The following is a 17,714-nucleotide window of genomic DNA, read 5'->3' as shown; positions in this document are numbered from 1 at the left end:
GGGGGTCGCATTCCAGCTTCTCGATTGGAAACGCGAATGATGAGAAACGGGATAAGTTGGGGGTAACCCGGGGATGTCGCGTGGTTGGATCTGTTAGAGGGCCTCATACCGAGGCGACATCCAAGCCTTCGAAGTTCGGAAATGGGACCCACGGTTAGCGCCACCGTCCCCATGCGGGGCCCCTCCGACTCGTCGCCGATAAAATTTCCCTCAGTCCGTCTTGGAGCCCACTGTTCCTGCATTCTTTATTAAAGTTCACGGTTCCATTGTTTCCCACCTGTCGTTTCCATCGGTCTCAACTGCAAGTCACCGCACAACGCTCTTTGTGACACCCATACCCAGAAACCCTTAAAGATACCCAGCAACAACATCGCAGCCATGGTAAACTTCACTTCGTTTGCCTAGTCCTATTCAAATGTCGAGACCATATGCTAACAGCGTCTTCATGATCAGGCGACGTCCGAGGCCCATATCTCCCGCTCTGAGATCGTCAGGCAATACACCGAGCTTGACCAGAAGGGCATCATCATTGCCGAATACATTTGGATCGACTCCGAGGGCAACACGCGCTCCAAGACACGGACTCTCGAGGGTGGCCAGAAGTGGGATGTTTCCACTCTGCCCATCTGGAATTTCGACGGTAGCTCAACAGGCCAGGCTCCCGGAGAAAATTCCGACGTGTACCTTCGCCCGTGCGCCGTCTACCCTGATCCCTTCAGGAAGGGTGACAACATTCTGTGAGCTTCACCGTTGTTGCACGGCGCCGAGTGGTCACGCTAATAGAACCTCAGTGTCCTGGCCGAGTGCTGGAACCATGATGGCACACCCAACAAGTACAACTATCGTCATGAGTGCGCGAAGCTGATGGAGGCGCACGCCGAGCACGAGCCGTGGTTCGGTTTGGAACAGGAGTACACTCTCTTGGATCTCCATGACAGGCCGTACGGCTGGCCCGTTAATGTACTTACACCCGCCGTTTACGCAAGAGATCTTGCAGAAGACTGACACATATTTGCAGGGCTTCCCCGCTCCTCAGGGTCCCTACTACTGCGGTGTCGGTGCCGGCAAGGTTGTCCAGCGTGACATCGTGGAGAGCCATCTGCGTGCTTGCATATATGCCGGCGTCAAAATTTCGGGAACCAACGCCGAGGTTAGCAAGTCTCAATGGGAGTTCCAGGTCGGCCCTTGCGAGGGCATCAAGAGTGAGTGGTGAATATTTGGCTGTCAAGTGAGGCACGCTAACACTCCGTCTAGTGGGCGATGACCTCTGGATCGCGCGCTACATCCTTGCTCGTGTCGCTGAAGACTTTGGGGTGAAGGTGTCACTACACCCTAAGCTGATCCCTGGTGACTGGAACGGCGCGGGTCTGCACAGCAACTTCTCCACCAAAGAGATGCGTGTAGAAGGAGGTATGGCTCACATTGAGGCTGCCATCAAGAAGCTTGAGGGTCGGCATCAAGAGCACATCGCTGTCTACGGCGAGGACAACGAGAAGCGGCTCACCGGCCGTCATGAGACTGGCGCCATTGACCAGTTCTCATAGTATGTTCCATCCCCTGGAGCGGGCCTCTACGAGCATAAGCTAACTTGAGATGCAGCGGCGTGGCCAACCGCGGCGCTTCAATCCGCATTCCCCGTGAGGTGGCCGCTAAGGGCTACGGATACTTCGAGGACCGGAGACCGGCCAGCAATGCCGACCCATACCGTGTCACTGGCATTCTTATGGAGACGTATGTGACAACTGAGGTCTCTACTTTGTGTGCTGAACTAACGGCGTACAGGATTTTCGGTGCTGTCTAAACACATTCGATACCCGCTCAGGAGGGGATCTTGAAGAGAGACATCAGCTAGGAGTACAGACGGCATTGCTGCAAGCATCTGGATTATAGCACTTGGGTCATGAGGATGCATGTTGTTGTCATCATTTACATTCGGTTATTATCGGGCGCTAATGGTTTCTGGGATTTCGGTACTGGGTATAAAGAATACATAGACTAGGTACGGACATTGCATCGTGAAGTCATATCGGAGCGCGAACGTGGTGAATGAACACGAGCACTTTCCTGAAAAGATAGGAGGTGAAGCTAAAAATAGCATGGCAAATGGCTATGACGTCATGGCTCTACCAGGGTCTTCTTGGCATAACTGCGGCCGTTTTGACAAGACCCACCCGATGCAGGAACGAGCGGCAGCAACGGCGAGCTTCGAGTTGCAAGGCGGGAACGGGGCTGAGCGGGGCTATGCTTTGCTCTCTCGTGTCTTTAGTGTAGAACAAGAGTCCGTGTTTATCACTATTCACCCACTTGTTGGAATTCCTACGCGAGCTCTTAGGTCTTTCTCTCATGTCTCACTAGGAAAATATACATAATACAAGATACCTCAGGAATCAGGACACCTAAGTTGCGTCCATTGATGGATAGGTGCTCTAGCCTGTAGGAAACAACAAAATAGTTACTAGTTCCGAATGTACTACTAGTAATTCCGAAGGAGGTAGGCGCCTTTAGGTATGCAGAATACCAGTAATGCCAAAGGAACGATCCTGTAAGCTCAATGGTATATTGGCCGCTGGGAATTGCAAGTGAAATCTGCCAGACCTTTGATCCAGTTCACACAGCCGCTAGAGTACATTACGAAAGAGACACATGAAAGACATGGAACCCGTATGATATCTTTGCAGTTACCCGCCCCTGTGTGACACTGAAAGCGGCTCGATGCCTAGGAATCCACCTTAAGGTAGTTACGCGAAAACATGAGCACCTCTACCAATTACTATATCGAGCAACTTCCTGACAAGCCTTTCATCTGAAATTCACAGGATCATCTGAACGGTAAAAGCTTGCCGTTGGAGGTGATGTTGCCCACTCTAGCAACTTCCATGCCAGACCGGACAAGCCTGCCCCTCCATCACGGTTCAACTTGCTTAATGTACTTGTACCTTCGATGGTTTTTCTTCTCAGACAACAAACACGTAATTTAACCCGCGCCATGCTTTGAGCCATCTGCCGCTTTATGCGCAGTAGGTTTCGGTACCCAACCTTCGTTTTTTGATTTCTTCCCTGCATCTCTCCAGCCAGACTCAACCAGCCGCCAACCTGAACCGGACAGACCGGAATTTCGGGTTTTCGCCGAGTTGTACTGGTTCAATCGACTTTGACGCACCTCAACTTGAACGCTCGTTTTCCGCTCCACCACCTGCAACTGAGCCGAACCTGCTTGACGACTGAACCAACCTTACGGCTGAACCGACTTGACAAGTGAAACAATCCGACTGGTCCACCAAGATGGCCGACGAGGACGTTGCTGACGAGCCCGACGCCCTCACGACGCTGGCCAGGGTGGTTGAGTCACAGCAACGTCAAATTGAAATCTTGACCAAAAGCCTGTTGGAACAGTCCACGGCGAAATTCAGGCGCAATCCAATCGAGAACGCCAAGGAGGACGAGTTTCGCGCCGTGATCACCCATGTTCAAGACCAGGTCGACCAAGCCTTAGCTCTCGCAATGAAGGCCAATGAGGAGAGCATGGGAACACAGAGTGTCCAGGCAAAACTGGCGTTGGTCAAGAAGGAACTTAAGACACTCGGCAACAAATATACGGAGCTTGAGAAGAGCGTCAACGCCGCAAAGTCTATCGCGGAAACGTAGAGTGTCATGGATAATCTAGGGTGTCTTAAGAAGGAAGTTAAAATACTCGGCGAGAAATACACGGAACTCGAAGAGAGCGTCAAGGCGGCTAAGTCTGTCGTGGGAACACGGAGTGTCATGGACAAACTGCGGTTTCTCAAGAAGGAAATTAAGACACTCGGCGACAAATACACTAAGCTCGAGAAGAGCATCAACGCCGCCAAGTCTGTCGCTTCCATGCCTGTGAGCGCCTCACCCCAGCCAATCATTCCGGCCCTCGTGGCTGGTTCGAGGACGGGAGCCGCGAACGGCGTGGCAACGCCACCAACTGGTCCCAAACGGAAGTATGACAGCGATGAGCAGCCAGGTACCTCTGCTAAACGTCTGATGGGCGGCAGCAGCACGATCGCAACTCCCAGCGGGCACAGGGACAAGAACAGAAGAATTGGAGACCCCGTCATCAAGCCCGAGCCGAAGCCTAATGCTTACCTAGGTAGCCTCGCGGGGGAAATGAGGAAATGGTGAAACTTCCCTCGCAAATAAAAGGCTCAGTAAACAACCTCGAGGCCCTGGAATACTCCCGCCCCAGAGTCTTGGCATTCTGAACCAGTTGGTGCACAAAACAAGACCCCGTTTGCAACCGTGTTCACTGCCATCCATGGTATTCAGTTATGGAAATCATTGGGAAGAGATGGATACATGGACTGGAAGCTGAGACTTGATCACCAGATTCACCTGTAAGGTATGGAAACGAGGTTTGGCGATGGCTTTGCTCATTGTATGTACGAGGATTGTTGCCCAGTTCATGGTGCCAGGTGCCTATAGGTACTGTACTTAGATATATTTCGGAAACCGTCCTGCATATGGTTCTCCCCACAACTGTGAAGTTCAAGGTTCAAGATCCACCTAGTCCCTAGGTATGTCCCTTCAGGTCCAAGATTCTGACTGCAGGCAAGCCTCAAAGCCTTGTTGGCACGTTATACCAATTCACAATAGATCGCTGGGGCACATGCAACCAACAAGTCAACCCAGCAGAGCACCGGAATAATCGAATTGTTTCATGACGAGATGGGAACCTGAAAACCACCGACTGACGCCACCGTTCGTCGGTCGATGTTCATAACCACTTTCGCTTCGCTGTTTACACAAGTCTTCTACCTGCCGGTTGATGCATCATTCATTCTCACTTGGTTCAATAATCCCTATCCCAACCCCATCAAGATACCTGCCCTTATTCAACCACACGACGAGCCTTTTGATCTTCATAGATGACCGCAACACGGGGCGTCGGGTCGTCATACTTCATGTGGAGCGCCAGTTCCTGGTAGTCCTTTGTCCACATGCCCGTGGAATCGCGCGGGTAGGTCGAGCGGAAGCCCAGGAACTGCTGGGCGCGCTTTGACATGCCGCGCACGACATCATGGTCGACAATGAGCGGATGAGCTTCTGACGGTGTCAGGAAGCTGGGAATGACAACGAACTGGATGCAGCCGCGCTCCTGGTCGTCGACGACGCTGCGGCCCGTGCCGTGGACAATCTTGCCACCAAAGAGGAGCGCATCCCCGGGCTCCATCACAGCGGGGATGGTCTGGTCCTGGCTGCCGCGCTGGTCGAAGTCCCAGTGGTTGGACCCCGGGATGACCGCCGTCGCGCCGTTCTCGGCCGTGAAGGGCGTCAGCGCCACGATGAAGTTGAGCATGGCCTCGGTGGCGTCCTTGCCCAGCAGCACGTAGGGCGGGTACGTCTGCAGGTCACGGTGCAGCTCCTGCGGGGCCTGGGCGCCCTCGACCCAGATGGTGGTGGCCTGCGAGAGCCAGTAGTTGCCCGCGTGGCCGCCCTCGGTGAAGACGCGCATGCACAGCTCGTGGATGAAGTCGTTCTCGACCAGTCGGTCGCGGAACACGGAGCTCAGGTTGGTCAAACCCCCGATCCGCCGCGTCTTGCGCCCGTGGAAGTCGGCCAGCCGCTCCGCGTACGCGGCGTAGAGAGAGCCTTGCTGCACCTTGGTCAGGCTCGGCTTGAGCTCGTCGCGGAACTGGGCTGCCTCGTCGGGCGTCAACAGGCCCTTGAGAATCACGCCGCCGTCTTCGTCGAAGTGCTTGAAGATCTCGTCCAGCGGCGTGTCGTAAGTGGCCTCGAAGAGTTTTGTATGGCCATTGGGAACGGCGGTTTGGGGCGTATCCTTGGGGATCTTCCACATGGTGAGGGTCTTGTGAGTAAGGTACTTTGCAAAGAGATTGTCTTCTCGATTTAAACTCGTAAGTGAGCTCTAGTCTGAGTCTAAGGGGTTGAAGGTTCTACTGAGTCAAGCAAACACCAGTAATGAACTAAAGATGAATGATTACTACTAGTAGTATTATACTGCTTACATAGGTACCTTAGTTTGCATTCGGTGCATAATTGATCCAAGTACAGAATCCAATGTGAGACTATCAGGCCATCAGCTGGATGATCTGGTGCCCTGAAAAATGCCGGTATGCGGCTACGACAGACGGGAAGGACCGAAGGAGTGAAGGAGGACCTCCGACCACCGGGGGGCGGGATCCGATTACTGAGGTACCTTAGTACCTTAGCTACAGTACATGGCCCCGGGCACGGAATCCGAAGGGCCGGGGGGTCCCGACATTTTGGATCTGAAGCCGTTGTTCTCTAATCTCTCGGTCTGTCTTCTTCTACTGATCTACATGGTTCATGACTCGTAGGCGATTGCGCCGGCGTAGTCCGAAATGGTTCTGCTATAGCCGCTCACCGCCGCAACCGGCTCCTCGTTCAGGCTAGCTCGGCTGGAAATCCCGCTTCCCCGAGTCGTGGACGACGAAACCGCCGTGGCCACGTCTGCCATGCTCTCGTCCCAAGCCGGGAAAGTCAATCCCGGGAAAAAGCCTTGGCGGAAGTCAATCTCGTGGGGCGACAGGTCGTAGGGAGGAAATATATCCTCGTTAGAGGCAGCTGCGACTGCCGTTGCTGAGTTGTTATTTGTATGGAAGGAGCCACTCCCACGCGGATGGTGGTCAGCTTCCTGTTCCTCCTGCAGGGACGATGGGGAGGATGCCTGGCGCTGCTCCAGGGCAGAACCGGTCCTTCGACGCTTTCGCTGCTGTCCCTGTCTCTGTTGCTGCTGCTGCTGCTGTGCAGTGTTGATTTTACCATCAACGGCGTCCATGACGATGATGGCCAGCTGGTATAGCCGCTGGGTATGCGACCTCTCTCGGAAATCCGTCACTTTCTCAAGCAGCACGATGAACTCCCCCAACAGGTCGACGTCAGATTGCGACCCCGCGCCGCTCAGGATGCTCGTGCACATCTCGAGTAGGTAGAGCGGAGGGTGGGATGCGATGATGCTGGCAAGAGAATTAGATTAATCATCTTCAATTCCCTCTTTCCCGTGAGTCTCCTTCTGGAACGCATCAAGACTGCACTGACCGTGACATGGCTGTATGACGGCCGTGGTCCGATCTCAACGACCAAAGGCTCAGCATACATCTCAGACAACTCCTGGCAAGCTCCGGGCCAGTTTGATCCTGGTGAAACACGGTTTCGGCATGTTCCCTGTAGGGCCAGACGAGCAGCAGCTGCGTGAAGACGAAGTCAAGCGCCAGTTCTGCCTGCGAGAATGGCGGGCTTTCAGATGCTGCGCTGTCGTTCTGCACCCCGTCTAGGTCAATTCCTGTGGCAACCAACCAGTCCTGCAGTCTGCTCCAGATCTTGAAGGCTGACTGGCGGGCCTCTTCGGAACTTCGATCCCTGACCTGCACCGCGTATACTTCCATGTATATGGCCTCTTCAATGGCCGCCAGCTCTGCTTTTGCCGCCAGGTGTCTGGCGAGCGTGTCCTGAGGGGACAACGGCGCCAAGTCGATCATCACGTCCGATGTGGTGATGCTGGGGGATGTGCCGCTCGTCCAGCAGACTATCTTGTCCAGGGTGTACAGGCACCAAGAGACGTTCCGCCTCTCCTCAGTCTCCTCGTCGTTGAGCTGGCCCCGGTACGTATGCCAATGATGAATACCCAGGGCTTTTGCACACTGAGCGGCCAAGGAGAACAGCATCTCGAAGACACATGTTGACATGTGTTGCTGCGCTACCATGCACTTTGGATTCGTGCAATGTTAGCGAACTTGCCAGTTTCTGATTGCAATGGGTGAGCAGGTTACCATACCAGGGATAAGAGTGCTTGGACATTTCTGAGGCGAGGTGCCAGCAGTGGCTCAATGTTGTCCACTGCCCTCTTTGCATTGTCGAGGAATCCTGACGCCAAGTCCAAGCTTCCGGAGGCGAAGGAGGCAGTTGAGGAGCTTCGGCGCACATGCTTCGCGGACTGGGTAGGTTTTCCGGGGCGAGCAGAGTCTGCAGCCAGCGTCATGAGAATGAGGTTGTTGCAGCAGACTATGGATGCTTGATCTTGTTGCTGTTGTTGATGTTGTCCCGCAATGTTACTACCAGCACCAGACAAAGACTGGCGTAATGCGGCCGCCATCTGGCAGAACCGAGCCTTTGTCCAGATGGGGAAGTGCGGGTTGATTGTGGCAAAGTAGGGCTCAACCATGGCGTCGAGGACCGCAAAAGGAGGCGGGATCAGTGGAGACATCTCCGTGGCTGGCTCTCGTTGCATGTCGCAGTTATTACTCAGGAGTTGGTCGATCTTCTGCTGAGCCTTCAGAGGATCCTGCCCCGGGCGCTGCGGGTCGGAGTCCAGATTTGCAGAGATAGCATCCTTGATGTCCAACGCTATGCTCTCAAAAGCTGTAGGACCAAAATACCTCTCACCCACTTCGTCGTTTTGGCAAGGCAGAAAACGGCCCAAGGGCCTTGAGAAGGTTGGCGCCCTCGGCCCGGGAGTTACGTCTGGCAGAAAACGTGGACGACTGGACTCGGCCGTGGGCGACCTTGAACGTATGGAAACCGACGACTCTCGGAGTAGTCGTCTCACGGAGTTCTGTGCGGCATGTTAAATCCGGGATCAAGATTCGTCACTAGCAGAGGCTGCGTCATGCCTCATGGTGTGATCTAAAGCGTCGGCTCACCTCCAGATTCTCGAGGCGGCTGTCCAGCCCCACGATGGCGTTGCTACTGCAAAGCATCACAACGTCAGCTTCCGTGTGAGGCGCATGACCGGGAGAAGATAAGCTCAGAATCTGTTTGGACGTACAGCATGGCGGTTTGATTGCACTTTTTGCCGTTGCCAGACCAGTGGCATTCCTGTCCCAGACGGGAGCAGTTGGCGCATGTAGGCTTCTCCCTGCCACAACGTATCTTTTTGGTCCTACATTGGTCACATACTATATCAGACATCAAAAGATGTTAGTGTTAGTTTCCGTCCATTCTTGACGTAGTATGTAACAAAGACCCTAAAAAATTGGACGTTGGCGGCCACAAATATGGTAGCCGCAAGATGCTTGAAAAGTTGAAATGGGGAACTTCATGTTGTTGGGCCAATAGATCCAGTCTCATGCAGAATTGTAGTCTGTTGGCTTCTTGACGCAACCCCTGAATGCACTGGGCACCTAGACATGACCACGACCAACATGATTGAAGCCGACTGAACGGTTCCGGCTCCCTGGGTGCTGCGGTTGGTGCCAGGGGTGTCACGGGTGTGTCGGGTGACTTACCTGGGTAGTCCTTAGAGTTCGTCTCCTTGCTGACGGTGTCTTGAATAACACGGGCCGATTTCATGTTATATCCGGCCCCAGCTGAGCAGATTTTGAATGTTATTCCAGTGTCACCAAGTTGGGACGAACTTAGAGTCCTGTCTGGAGTGGTACAACAAACTGGGGATGGCGAGGCGCAGCTAGTGTCTCGTGTTTGCTTTTTCAGGCGGATATGCCAGTAGTACTGTCCAGTCTTTAATACCCAATCCCTTGATCGGACTTATCCCCGGCCTAGTTTTAAGCACTGGGCCACCTAGTTACAAAGTCTGGTGAGGGTAGAAGGTGCCCGCTGAAGATGGGGAGTTGCTGCGGAGCACGAATGCACCGTCATGGCTCCTGAGTGTTGCAACGCATCGCAGGACGTGTCATGCGGCAGAATCCAACGCATGCATGTCAGCAGCTCTAACTTACAGTACTATCACTAATACAAGCTAATTACCTTAGTCATTCCACTCGGCATGCTACATGTAGGCCTAGAAGTCTATGATTTGGCGATTCCCGTATAAATAAGGTAAGTCATCCCTAGATTGTATGATTCGGCATGTGCCGTACATTTATGTAACAGTTGTTGACATAGGCGGACTGGAGTCCGAACTGTAGCAGTGAGGGGGCTGACTGTGCGGAGCTGATAGGTGTTCAGCCAGGCTAATGGATCATCGTCTGACTGATCTGCGAGAGCCATTGGAGAAGCTACCATGGATGAGAGACTGTCCACTTGTCCAGGTCTCTGCAGTCTCCGCAAACGCTACGAGTGTATTGTTTGATGTACGGATGCGGAAATCTTAAATCTTGGTTGTATTGTGTAAGCCTGGTAGAGTAGGCACAAAGGCACTGCATCATGATCCATGGTATACCGGCACGGGAGCCAATCCAGGGCCTGGCACTGAAATGTTGTGGCCCCCCAACACGGCTTTCATACTACTAGTACTACCGGTATTTCCGTAAGGACCTGTACTGCCTACATCTAGAGCCATACAGCTGGTATGTACTCGAGCTTCGACGCTCGGTAGGTATGTAGTAGTAGCTTCCTCGCCACAGGAATGTGAGGTACAGTACATGTAGATCTCTAGGTAGGTAGGCATCCATCCCAAGTCAGGATTCATGTTACGGTGTTACTCGGTGTTCTAGCGGGTTCAGCGCGAACCCGGCTGTATTAGACTCGAATCCGCTATGTAGCCGGCGTTGCAGACCAAGGAGAATCAAGGTGGTCTTCAAGGTTGGATCTCGCAACAACGATGGGTGGAACCCCTGGACCTCGCACCCTGGAAGCGTCGCTTGACCTCGTAATCGATCTCACAACTACCTACCAGTAGAACTTGGCACTGAAATGATTTGAATTAACCCCGCTGTGGAGATTTGCAGTGCTTGACCGTCGATGTAGTATTCAGCTTTCTCACTTGCATTGGTGGTGGATTGGTAGCAAGGAGGTTCGACAGATTAGAGGGAGCCAAGCAATCCGTTGCGACTTCGTTTGACCACTATAAACTCACGTCAGCACAGGCAATTGTCCCGTCTATTCCGAGCATGTTTTGGACGGCGACCTGGCTGAGTAAGGTTGGGGAAGTTACCATAGGAGACTGCCGGGTTCGGATATGTCAACCTTCACCCGATTCAGTCAGGATCCAGGAATTCGATTCGACGTCTTCGTATGTGAGGCCTCCCCCCACGCCGAGACGGGAAGATCCACGACAGGGTGCCGATTCCCGCGCCAGTAAGGGGTTTGTTTGCACGGCCCGCTAATCAGCTAACCCGTTAAGGCTTGGCACGAATCTGAGTTCGCATAAGGATCGCCAATGGCCGTTCTAGCGCACACCACACTGTTTCATTAGTGCAGTTACAGGGCATCTTCAGGGGCTCTGCACTAACGTGAGGTTCTTTGCTACATACCTTAGGTAGGGACTGCAGTGACACCCTTCGAGGAAAGAATATGGAAGGCAACTCTTTGGGGGATCCAAGCTTCCCAGGAGCCCCACAGGACAGGCTGGGAGCCAGCGGCCCAGATTCCAGAGCGTCCCTGTAAGCCAGAACAAAGCCCAGGCATGTCGGATACTACAGGAATTGCTTTGCCCTTCGCTGAGAGGGGCTCGGGCTGGACCACAAGGCCGACGCTGCTGCAATGGGACCACCGTGTATTCGAGATGTTTGCCTGTTAAGGTAAGGTGTATCTCGTAGTCGGTAACCAAACCGATGATTTTCAATTCTAGAACGCTTCCTAGGTCCTTTACAGATACCTTACACCTGGAGAAATTAAAAGGATAGACAAGATACTGTGGTAAATACTTATGTGGATACCATTCCACAGGCATTCATCGACATCAGCACACTGTAGAGTTGGTAAAGCAGCGGGCAAAATCCACACATTGACAGCAGGTATTAACCTTGGTACCGATGCGCTGGCCGATTCGTACGGTAAGCGCTTGGTAGTCGACTAGTAGCGGCGATTCCCCGCTGGGGCTAGGCCTTAGGAGTTAGGACTTAACATTAGGAGTTTGTTCAAGTCTGTATTACTTTACTGATCAAGAACACCGTGCCGTGTCAGGCGCGTCGCCAAGGTGATGTTTTCGAGACTCTGCGTCTGAGGATATTGCGTTTTCAGGATTTGCATTGGCTGCAAGTTTGACTGTTGATTGGAGGCAGGTGTCAATAGGGAATCGTTATCTCCCGATCAATTTCGCAGCTATGATCTGACATCGTAGTTGACGAGCACCCCTTAGTAAGGAGACAACCACAACGGATTTCGAAAACAGCCTCAACAGGCCGGGAAATCCGGCGGGTCAAGTCAACCAAATCATCTCATATACCCGGCGGATCGCGCATTGTGCATTGAATGGGGCGATGGACGCATGCCTAGGCCTACTACCGGCGAAAGAGGACACCTCCAGCTCAGCAGTGAGTGGCCCGATCGCACTGAGGGTGCGTTCCGGAGGACGGAACCCGGAACCCGAAACCCAGAGAGCGGAACCGGGGGGTCCGGGGGTGCTGATCCGCACACTTACCGTAAATGGCAGGCAAGACGGGAGGGGCGTTCGCAGGTGGGGAGCTGGCAGGTGGGCCCGGCTTGGCTTTCCCGGACTTGCAGGCCGTGCCGTTAACTTTGTTCACCTTCCCCTTGCAATCGAAAAATCGACCCGCACATGGAACGAAGTCGCCGAGCCTGCCTTTCTGCAAGGGTTCAATGCGCAGCTTTTCTGTCGGCCTCTGCGTGCCGCCCGTTCTGCTTGCATCTCTCGTGCGTCCGATCTCCGATGCGAAACTGCGCGATATGGCGCGCCCCGCGTGCCCGCGTCCTTGACAAGTTTGACTCTCTTGATGTCTCGAAATGACGCTGTCCCATCTTTACCGACAGTATGATGTCGCTCCTCCGCGACTTTCGGTCGGAAAGCACGCCATGTTCTTGGCAACTTGTCTAAGGCGTTTTCCATAGAGCACCAGACATCACAGAAACGGCGTTGAGTTGTAGTCTGCTACTCAACAGCAGTCTTGTCGCTCTCTCCGTGTCTCGTGTGTTGCGAGCAAATCACCTCGCCATCGAGACACCATGGCTTCTTCGGTATTCAGCCTCCAGGGCGCTACGATCGCCACCGCGATTGAGGTGTTTCTGATAGTCAAGTTGGCAACTGGAATTGACATTGGGCTGCGCTGGATTGCACTGTCCGTGTTTAGCATCAATTGTGCTATCGTGATCCTCTACAACACCATAGTCCATCCGGACTTCATCAGTCCCTTGCGCAACATTGCGGGGCCCAAGGTTCGTTTGTCTTGCTACTTTGCCCTTGTGAAGGGATGTTGAACTCTTTATTAACTGGATTCAGTGGTCTCTTCCCCGAATCACCGTCCACAGGCTCAGCAGCAGTTCCACACAAGGCGAGTTGCTGCTCCAGATGGCTCGCGAAACACCCAACGACGGCATCGTGGCGCTGAGAGAGTTCACGAGGAGGCGCTTGTTGGTCACCAAGCCGCACGTCCTGGCAGATGTGCTGGTGCATCGATATCAAGACTTTGAGAAGCCCGAGAACATGCGACGCTTCCTCCGAAACCTGGTTGGCGACGGGCTTCTGATGCTGGAAGGGGAGGCGCACAAATTCATGAGGCGGAGCACAAACCCTGCGTTCAACTTCCGCCGCATCAAGGACCTGTATCCCATGATGTGGAAGAACTCGCTCGCCTTCCGCGAGGTGCTGGAGGCTGACCTACGGGCCCAGAGTCCGGCGGCTGACACCCCGCAGGGCTCAGCTGAGGTAACACACTGGGCGAACAAGATAACCCTGAATATCATTGGCAATTCCCTCCTCGGCAAGGATTTGAACGTGTTTGGCGGCCGCGAGGACAGGCTGGTGAAAAGCTACGAAGTCGTGTTCGACCCGAGCAAGGAAATGCTGCTGTACTTTGTCTTGTCGGCCTGGTTCTCACATCGGCTGGCCAATGCTCTCCCGTGGAGGATGCGCCGCGTTTTCAAGGAGACGACGGGAACACTGAAGAGTATCTGCGTCCAGATGGCCCGCGACAGGCGCGAGGAAATCAAGAAGGGCGCTCAACATGTTGATATTCTTACCCAGCTTATCAAGCTGGAGGTATTTTCGGACGACGAGCTTGGTGATCAACTGCTTACCTTCCTCGCAGCAGGGTAAGTGGTTCCATGGCTTGCAGAGATTGCCTTAACTTTAACTAATTCCTATTGCAAAGGCACGACACAACAGCACTTACGCTCACGTGGGCATGCTATCTCCTTGCTCTTGATCCAGCCCTGCAGGGTACTCTCCGAAAGGAGGTGCGGGACAATCTGCCCTCATACACGCAGGGGGAATCCGCTGGCGATCTATCCGCCGACGAGCTTGCGGGCATCATGGAGCGCCTCCCCCTGCTAAACGGCGTCATTAGCGAGACGCTGCGTCTCTATCCGACGGTCCCGGTATCCATCCGGACAGCGGTGCGAGACACGACTCTCGGGGGCCAGCCGATCCCCAAAGACACCGAAATTCTCTTGTCGCCGTGGGTCATCAACCGATCACACGAGCTGTGGGGCGCAGACGCGGACTCGTTCCGGCCAGAGAGGTGGATCTCGTCGGTTGTTCCGGACGGCCACGGAGGAGCCGAAGGGGCCAAAGAAGGAGAGAAGCACAACGGAGGAACAGCAACAGAAGGCCTCTGGTACAAGCCGAACTACACGGGTGGCGCGAGCAGCAACTACGACTTCTTGACGTTCCTGCACGGCCCGCGCAGCTGTATCGGGCAAACCTTTGCGCGGGCCGAGTTAAGATGTCTTTTGGCCGCCATGATATCGCACTTTGAGTGGACATTGGATATGGACCCCAAGGATGTCATCCCCAGCGGCGCAATCACCATCAAGCCCCAGAATGGCCTGCATTTGAAATTGAGGGTGGCCAAGTAAAGTTATTAGTTTCCCATCTCGTTGATAATTTGTCAGAACTAGACGTTGCGCATGCCGTAGTTTGTAGCTAGGCCGGACTAGGCCGGATTGTCATCCGTGTAATGCTGGAGTTTCAATCTGACTGGAACTGACTGTTGGGTGAACATTGTTTTGAATCGGAAATAGGGAGGGTTCAGCATGTATGATGTCGATATGTTCAACATGCTCAGTTCTAACTGCAGTGGACTTGGTATTGTAACCCCATTTTTGGCATGTTATGTAATTGGAATTGGCGGCCAAAGCCAGTGCAACCGCGCTCCGCGTTCCCGCGGCGGAAACAAGTTGGAACAAGACTCTGCTTTGTACGACGGTAATAGGGGCAGATTATACTACAGCAACTCCCGTGTCATCCGCGCACCATATCGGTCAGCAATGCGTGTAAATAATAAAACGGGCAAAACGCATGGGCCAGCGCCGCAGCCAAGACCACAGTTTTCTTATAACAGTCCCGCCCTCCCTTTTCTCATCCTTGATTATCTATTACTAACGTTGGAGCGCTCGCAGTCTCGAAAACTTTGAACCCGGCACGTCTCACTGCGCCGATTCAGCCAACTACCGTTGAAGCGGCCAGCGTTGCCCTCTCATTCAGCACTCCCCAACGTGTGTTGTCTCAGCGATTAAGATTTGCAACAGTAAAGGTCTGCGAGGCTTTTCCCTCCCAATGGGCTCCGAGACGTTAAATCCCGGCGATCCCGCGGTCGGGGTTCAGGAGAAGGGTGGGAGCAGCAGTGACAGCCAGGACGTCGACCCGGGACCGAAATCTGAGGTGCCATCTGACACAGAGGCCGCGGCCATCAACGGCGACGCACCACAAAAGACAAAGAAGTCGCTAGCATTCCACCTCAGCTTCATCGCCATTACCTTCCTCTCCTTTCTCTTCTCCCTCGATGCCACCACCCAGGCAGTGGCGCTTCCTGTAGGTTCTGGGCCTCGGCATTGCCACTTTCATCAACTGACCGTCACCGCGCGCTCAACCGGATGTCATTGTCCTCATCAAGTCGGGTAGAGGCTGACCTAAGGGCTCTTACACCATGTATAGGTCATCGCCGAGCAACTGCACGGCACCACGCTGCAGTCCTTTTGGGCCAACATCGGCTACCTACTGTGCGTCGTCGTCACGCTGCCGCTGTACACGGCCGTGTCGGACGTGTTTGGCCGCAAGCCGACGCTGTACTTTGGCATCTTTTTGTTCGCCCTGGGCTCCCTCGTCTTCGCCATCGCCCAGAACATGGTCACGGTCGTCGTCGGGCGCGTGCTGCAGGGCATTGGCGGCGGCGGCATGGACCTCATGTCCGAGATCATCGTCGCCGACATGACTACCCTGCAGGAGCGCTCCCTCTACCTCGGCCTCCTCGCCATCCCCACCGCCATCGGCAGTATTCTCGGCCCCACCCTCGGCGCCCTCTTCACCGCAAACGTCTCGTGGCGCTGGATCGGCTGGATCAACCTGCCCATTCTGGGCGTGTCGCTGTTCCTGATCGTCGTCTTCCTCCGCCTGCGCCCCATCGACAGCTCCATCGCGAGCAAGCTCAAGCGCGTCGACTGGGGCGGGTCCTTCCTCTCTCTCGCGGGCATCACCTTGTTCGTGGTGCCCCTCAGCTGGGCGAACTCGCTGTACCCCTGGCGGGCCTGGGAGACGCTGGTGCCGTTGCTCATCGGCGCCGCGCTGGTGTTTGCCTTCATGATGTACGAGTTCAAGGTCCCCAAGCAGCCCATCTTCCCGTTGCGCCTCTTCCACTCGCGCACCGTCCACCTGACCCTCCTGGGAAACTTTGCCTACGGCGCCTCGCTCTACTCAGTGCTGCAGTACCTGCCGTTGTTCTACCAGGCCGTCACGCTCCGCACCGCCATCGGCGCCGCCGTCACGCTGCTCCCCACCAGCATTGTCAGTGTGGTCTTTGCCGTTGGAGGTGTCATTATGGTCGGCGTCCTCGGGAAGGGTTACGTCTGGGCCATTATCATGTACTGGGTCATTCTTACCGTGGGCAGCGGCCTGCTGGGCCTCCTGGGCGAGAATTCCTCGGCCAGTATGCTGCTTGGTCTTCCGATCCTGTGGAGCTCGGCCATCGGCGCCCTGATGCGTCTTCTCCACCTGCCGCTGCAAGCAAGTGTGTCCAGCGTCGACGACACGGGGCTTGTCATTGGTCTGCTGCTTGTGGTTCGGCTGCTCGGCGGTGTCGTGGGGCTCGCCATGTCGTCTAGCATCTTCAACAGCGTGTTTGAAGCGTCCACCCGGCATCTGGACCTCATGGGCCCGTTGGCTCCGCTCAGGGATGCGAGCCAGGCCGTTTCGTTTATTCCGCAGCTGTTGAACGTGAATCTGCCTCCGGAAACATTAGACCCGGTGCTGCAGGCCTACGCGACAGCTATGCGGGCCATCTTCTACACCATGACGGGCTTTAGCGGCGTCGGCTTGTTGACGGCGCTGTTTACGCAGGATGTTAGCCTCAAGCGGACTGAGCTTGGCCGACAACGCTTTGAGAACTGAGCGGGTATGATGATATGGTGACACTGACCTACTTATTCATAGAAACCTCAGCATAGTATCAGGTTCCAAGGCCGCATCTCGTATGATGCGGTCGTAGTGGCTAAGACAGCTGAGACATGGCATTTTTGTATATTGTTTAGTCCAAGGGATTTGTAATAGACTCGGAACAAGATGGTCATAAGCTAGCAGGCTACAGATGCATGTACAGTAGTCCAAACTAAAACCAGGTGTGACTTCGCTTCAGGGTTGGGGGAACCGGGTCTATAGAGATGTATCTATTTAATTCGGTGTCATAAGTACATAGTGTACGAGTAGGCAGTAAAAGCTTAGTAGCAGTTTAAATCGATGTAGAACAAGGAGTAGCACCAAGTTTGGCAAGTGAATCACTGCCATTACTAGTAGTGCATATTCATTTTCTACCACGAATCCCGCTACTGTAAATACTACCAAGTACGTCTAACATCATTCACGTCGTGTAGCCAATAGAAATCAAAAAGATACAAATCCCATAGAAACACCTTGTAAG

The 17,714-nt window shown here is 54.2% G+C and overlaps 7 protein-coding genes across 7 annotated transcripts; 5 read left to right on the top strand and 2 right to left on the bottom strand.

The window, feature by feature from the left end:
- The first annotated feature begins 171 nt into the window (after positions 1-171).
- Positions 172-1,949, top strand: N656DRAFT_275238 (uncharacterized protein). The gene is made up of 7 exons (XM_064809082.1): positions 172-381; positions 454-737; positions 792-960; positions 1,019-1,202; positions 1,255-1,543; positions 1,600-1,731; positions 1,783-1,949. Exons 1-7 carry the CDS (start codon positions 379-381, stop codon positions 1,799-1,801), a joined length of 1,080 nt encoding a protein of 359 aa, XP_064674370.1. The 5' UTR covers positions 172-378; the 3' UTR covers positions 1,802-1,949.
- A 1,333-nt stretch (positions 1,950-3,282) lies between these two features.
- N656DRAFT_795063 (uncharacterized protein) lies at positions 3,283-3,645 on the top strand (the record flags this gene model as incomplete). Its single annotated transcript, XM_064817378.1, has 1 exon — positions 3,283-3,645. The coding sequence occupies one exon, from the start codon at positions 3,283-3,285 to the stop codon at positions 3,643-3,645; it is 363 nt and encodes a 120-aa protein (XP_064674369.1).
- Positions 3,646-3,762: 117 nt separating this feature from the next.
- Positions 3,763-4,149, top strand: N656DRAFT_795062 (uncharacterized protein; the record flags this gene model as incomplete). The annotated part of the gene is made up of 1 exon (XM_064817377.1): positions 3,763-4,149. One exon carries the CDS (start codon positions 3,763-3,765, stop codon positions 4,147-4,149), a length of 387 nt encoding a protein of 128 aa, XP_064674368.1.
- Positions 4,150-4,855: 706 nt separating this feature from the next.
- On the bottom strand, positions 4,856-5,824 carry N656DRAFT_795061 (PhyH-domain-containing protein; the record flags this gene model as incomplete). Its single annotated transcript, XM_064817376.1, has 1 exon — positions 4,856-5,824. One exon carries the CDS (start codon positions 5,822-5,824, stop codon positions 4,856-4,858), a length of 969 nt encoding a protein of 322 aa, XP_064674367.1.
- Positions 5,825-6,313: 489 nt separating this feature from the next.
- On the bottom strand, positions 6,314-9,297 carry N656DRAFT_826548 (uncharacterized protein; the record flags this gene model as incomplete). Its single annotated transcript, XM_064818484.1, has 6 exons — positions 6,314-6,965; positions 7,048-7,715; positions 7,784-8,560; positions 8,649-8,694; positions 8,774-8,903; positions 9,234-9,297. The coding sequence occupies 6 exons, from the start codon at positions 9,295-9,297 to the stop codon at positions 6,314-6,316; spliced, it is 2,337 nt and encodes a 778-aa protein (XP_064674366.1).
- Positions 9,298-12,388: 3,091 nt separating this feature from the next.
- Positions 12,389-14,888, top strand: N656DRAFT_724511 (cytochrome P450). Its single transcript, XM_064812540.1, has 3 exons — positions 12,389-13,020; positions 13,085-13,896; positions 13,956-14,888. Exons 1-3 carry the CDS (start codon positions 12,811-12,813, stop codon positions 14,659-14,661), a joined length of 1,728 nt encoding a protein of 575 aa, XP_064674365.1. The 5' UTR covers positions 12,389-12,810; the 3' UTR covers positions 14,662-14,888.
- Positions 14,889-15,162: 274 nt separating this feature from the next.
- N656DRAFT_724507 (MFS general substrate transporter) lies at positions 15,163-17,549 on the top strand. Its single transcript, XM_064812539.1, has 2 exons — positions 15,163-15,616; positions 15,740-17,549. The coding sequence occupies exons 1-2, from the start codon at positions 15,362-15,364 to the stop codon at positions 17,186-17,188; spliced, it is 1,704 nt and encodes a 567-aa protein (XP_064674364.1). The 5' UTR covers positions 15,163-15,361; the 3' UTR covers positions 17,189-17,549.
- Positions 17,550-17,714: the final 165 nt, after the last annotated feature.

The sequence above is a fragment of the Canariomyces notabilis genome, assembly GCF_033297395.1.
Source record: "Canariomyces notabilis strain CBS 508.74 unplaced genomic scaffold N656scaffold_2, whole genome shotgun sequence".
Taxonomy (NCBI): Eukaryota; Fungi; Ascomycota; class Sordariomycetes; order Sordariales; family Chaetomiaceae; genus Canariomyces; species Canariomyces notabilis.
This window is presented reverse-complemented; position numbering and strand designations above follow the sequence as displayed.

Coding starts and splice junctions, on each gene's coding strand:
- N656DRAFT_275238 (XM_064809082.1), top strand. Junction 738..791: donor AGGAAGGGTGACAACATTCT/GTGAGCTTCACC, acceptor ATAGAACCTCAG/TGTCCTGGCCGAGTGCTGGA. Junction 1,544..1,599: donor GCCATTGACCAGTTCTCATA/GTATGTTCCATC, acceptor CTTGAGATGCAG/CGGCGTGGCCAACCGCGGCG.
- N656DRAFT_724511 (XM_064812540.1), top strand. CDS start 12,811: ATGGCTTCTTCGGTATTCAGCCTCCAGGGCGCTACGATCGCCACCGCG. Junction 13,021..13,084: donor GCAACATTGCGGGGCCCAAG/GTTCGTTTGTCT, acceptor AACTGGATTCAG/TGGTCTCTTCCCCGAATCAC. Junction 13,897..13,955: donor CTTACCTTCCTCGCAGCAGG/GTAAGTGGTTCC, acceptor CCTATTGCAAAG/GCACGACACAACAGCACTTA.
- N656DRAFT_724507 (XM_064812539.1), top strand. CDS start 15,362: ATGGGCTCCGAGACGTTAAATCCCGGCGATCCCGCGGTCGGGGTTCAG. Junction 15,617..15,739: donor CCCAGGCAGTGGCGCTTCCT/GTAGGTTCTGGG, acceptor CACCATGTATAG/GTCATCGCCGAGCAACTGCA.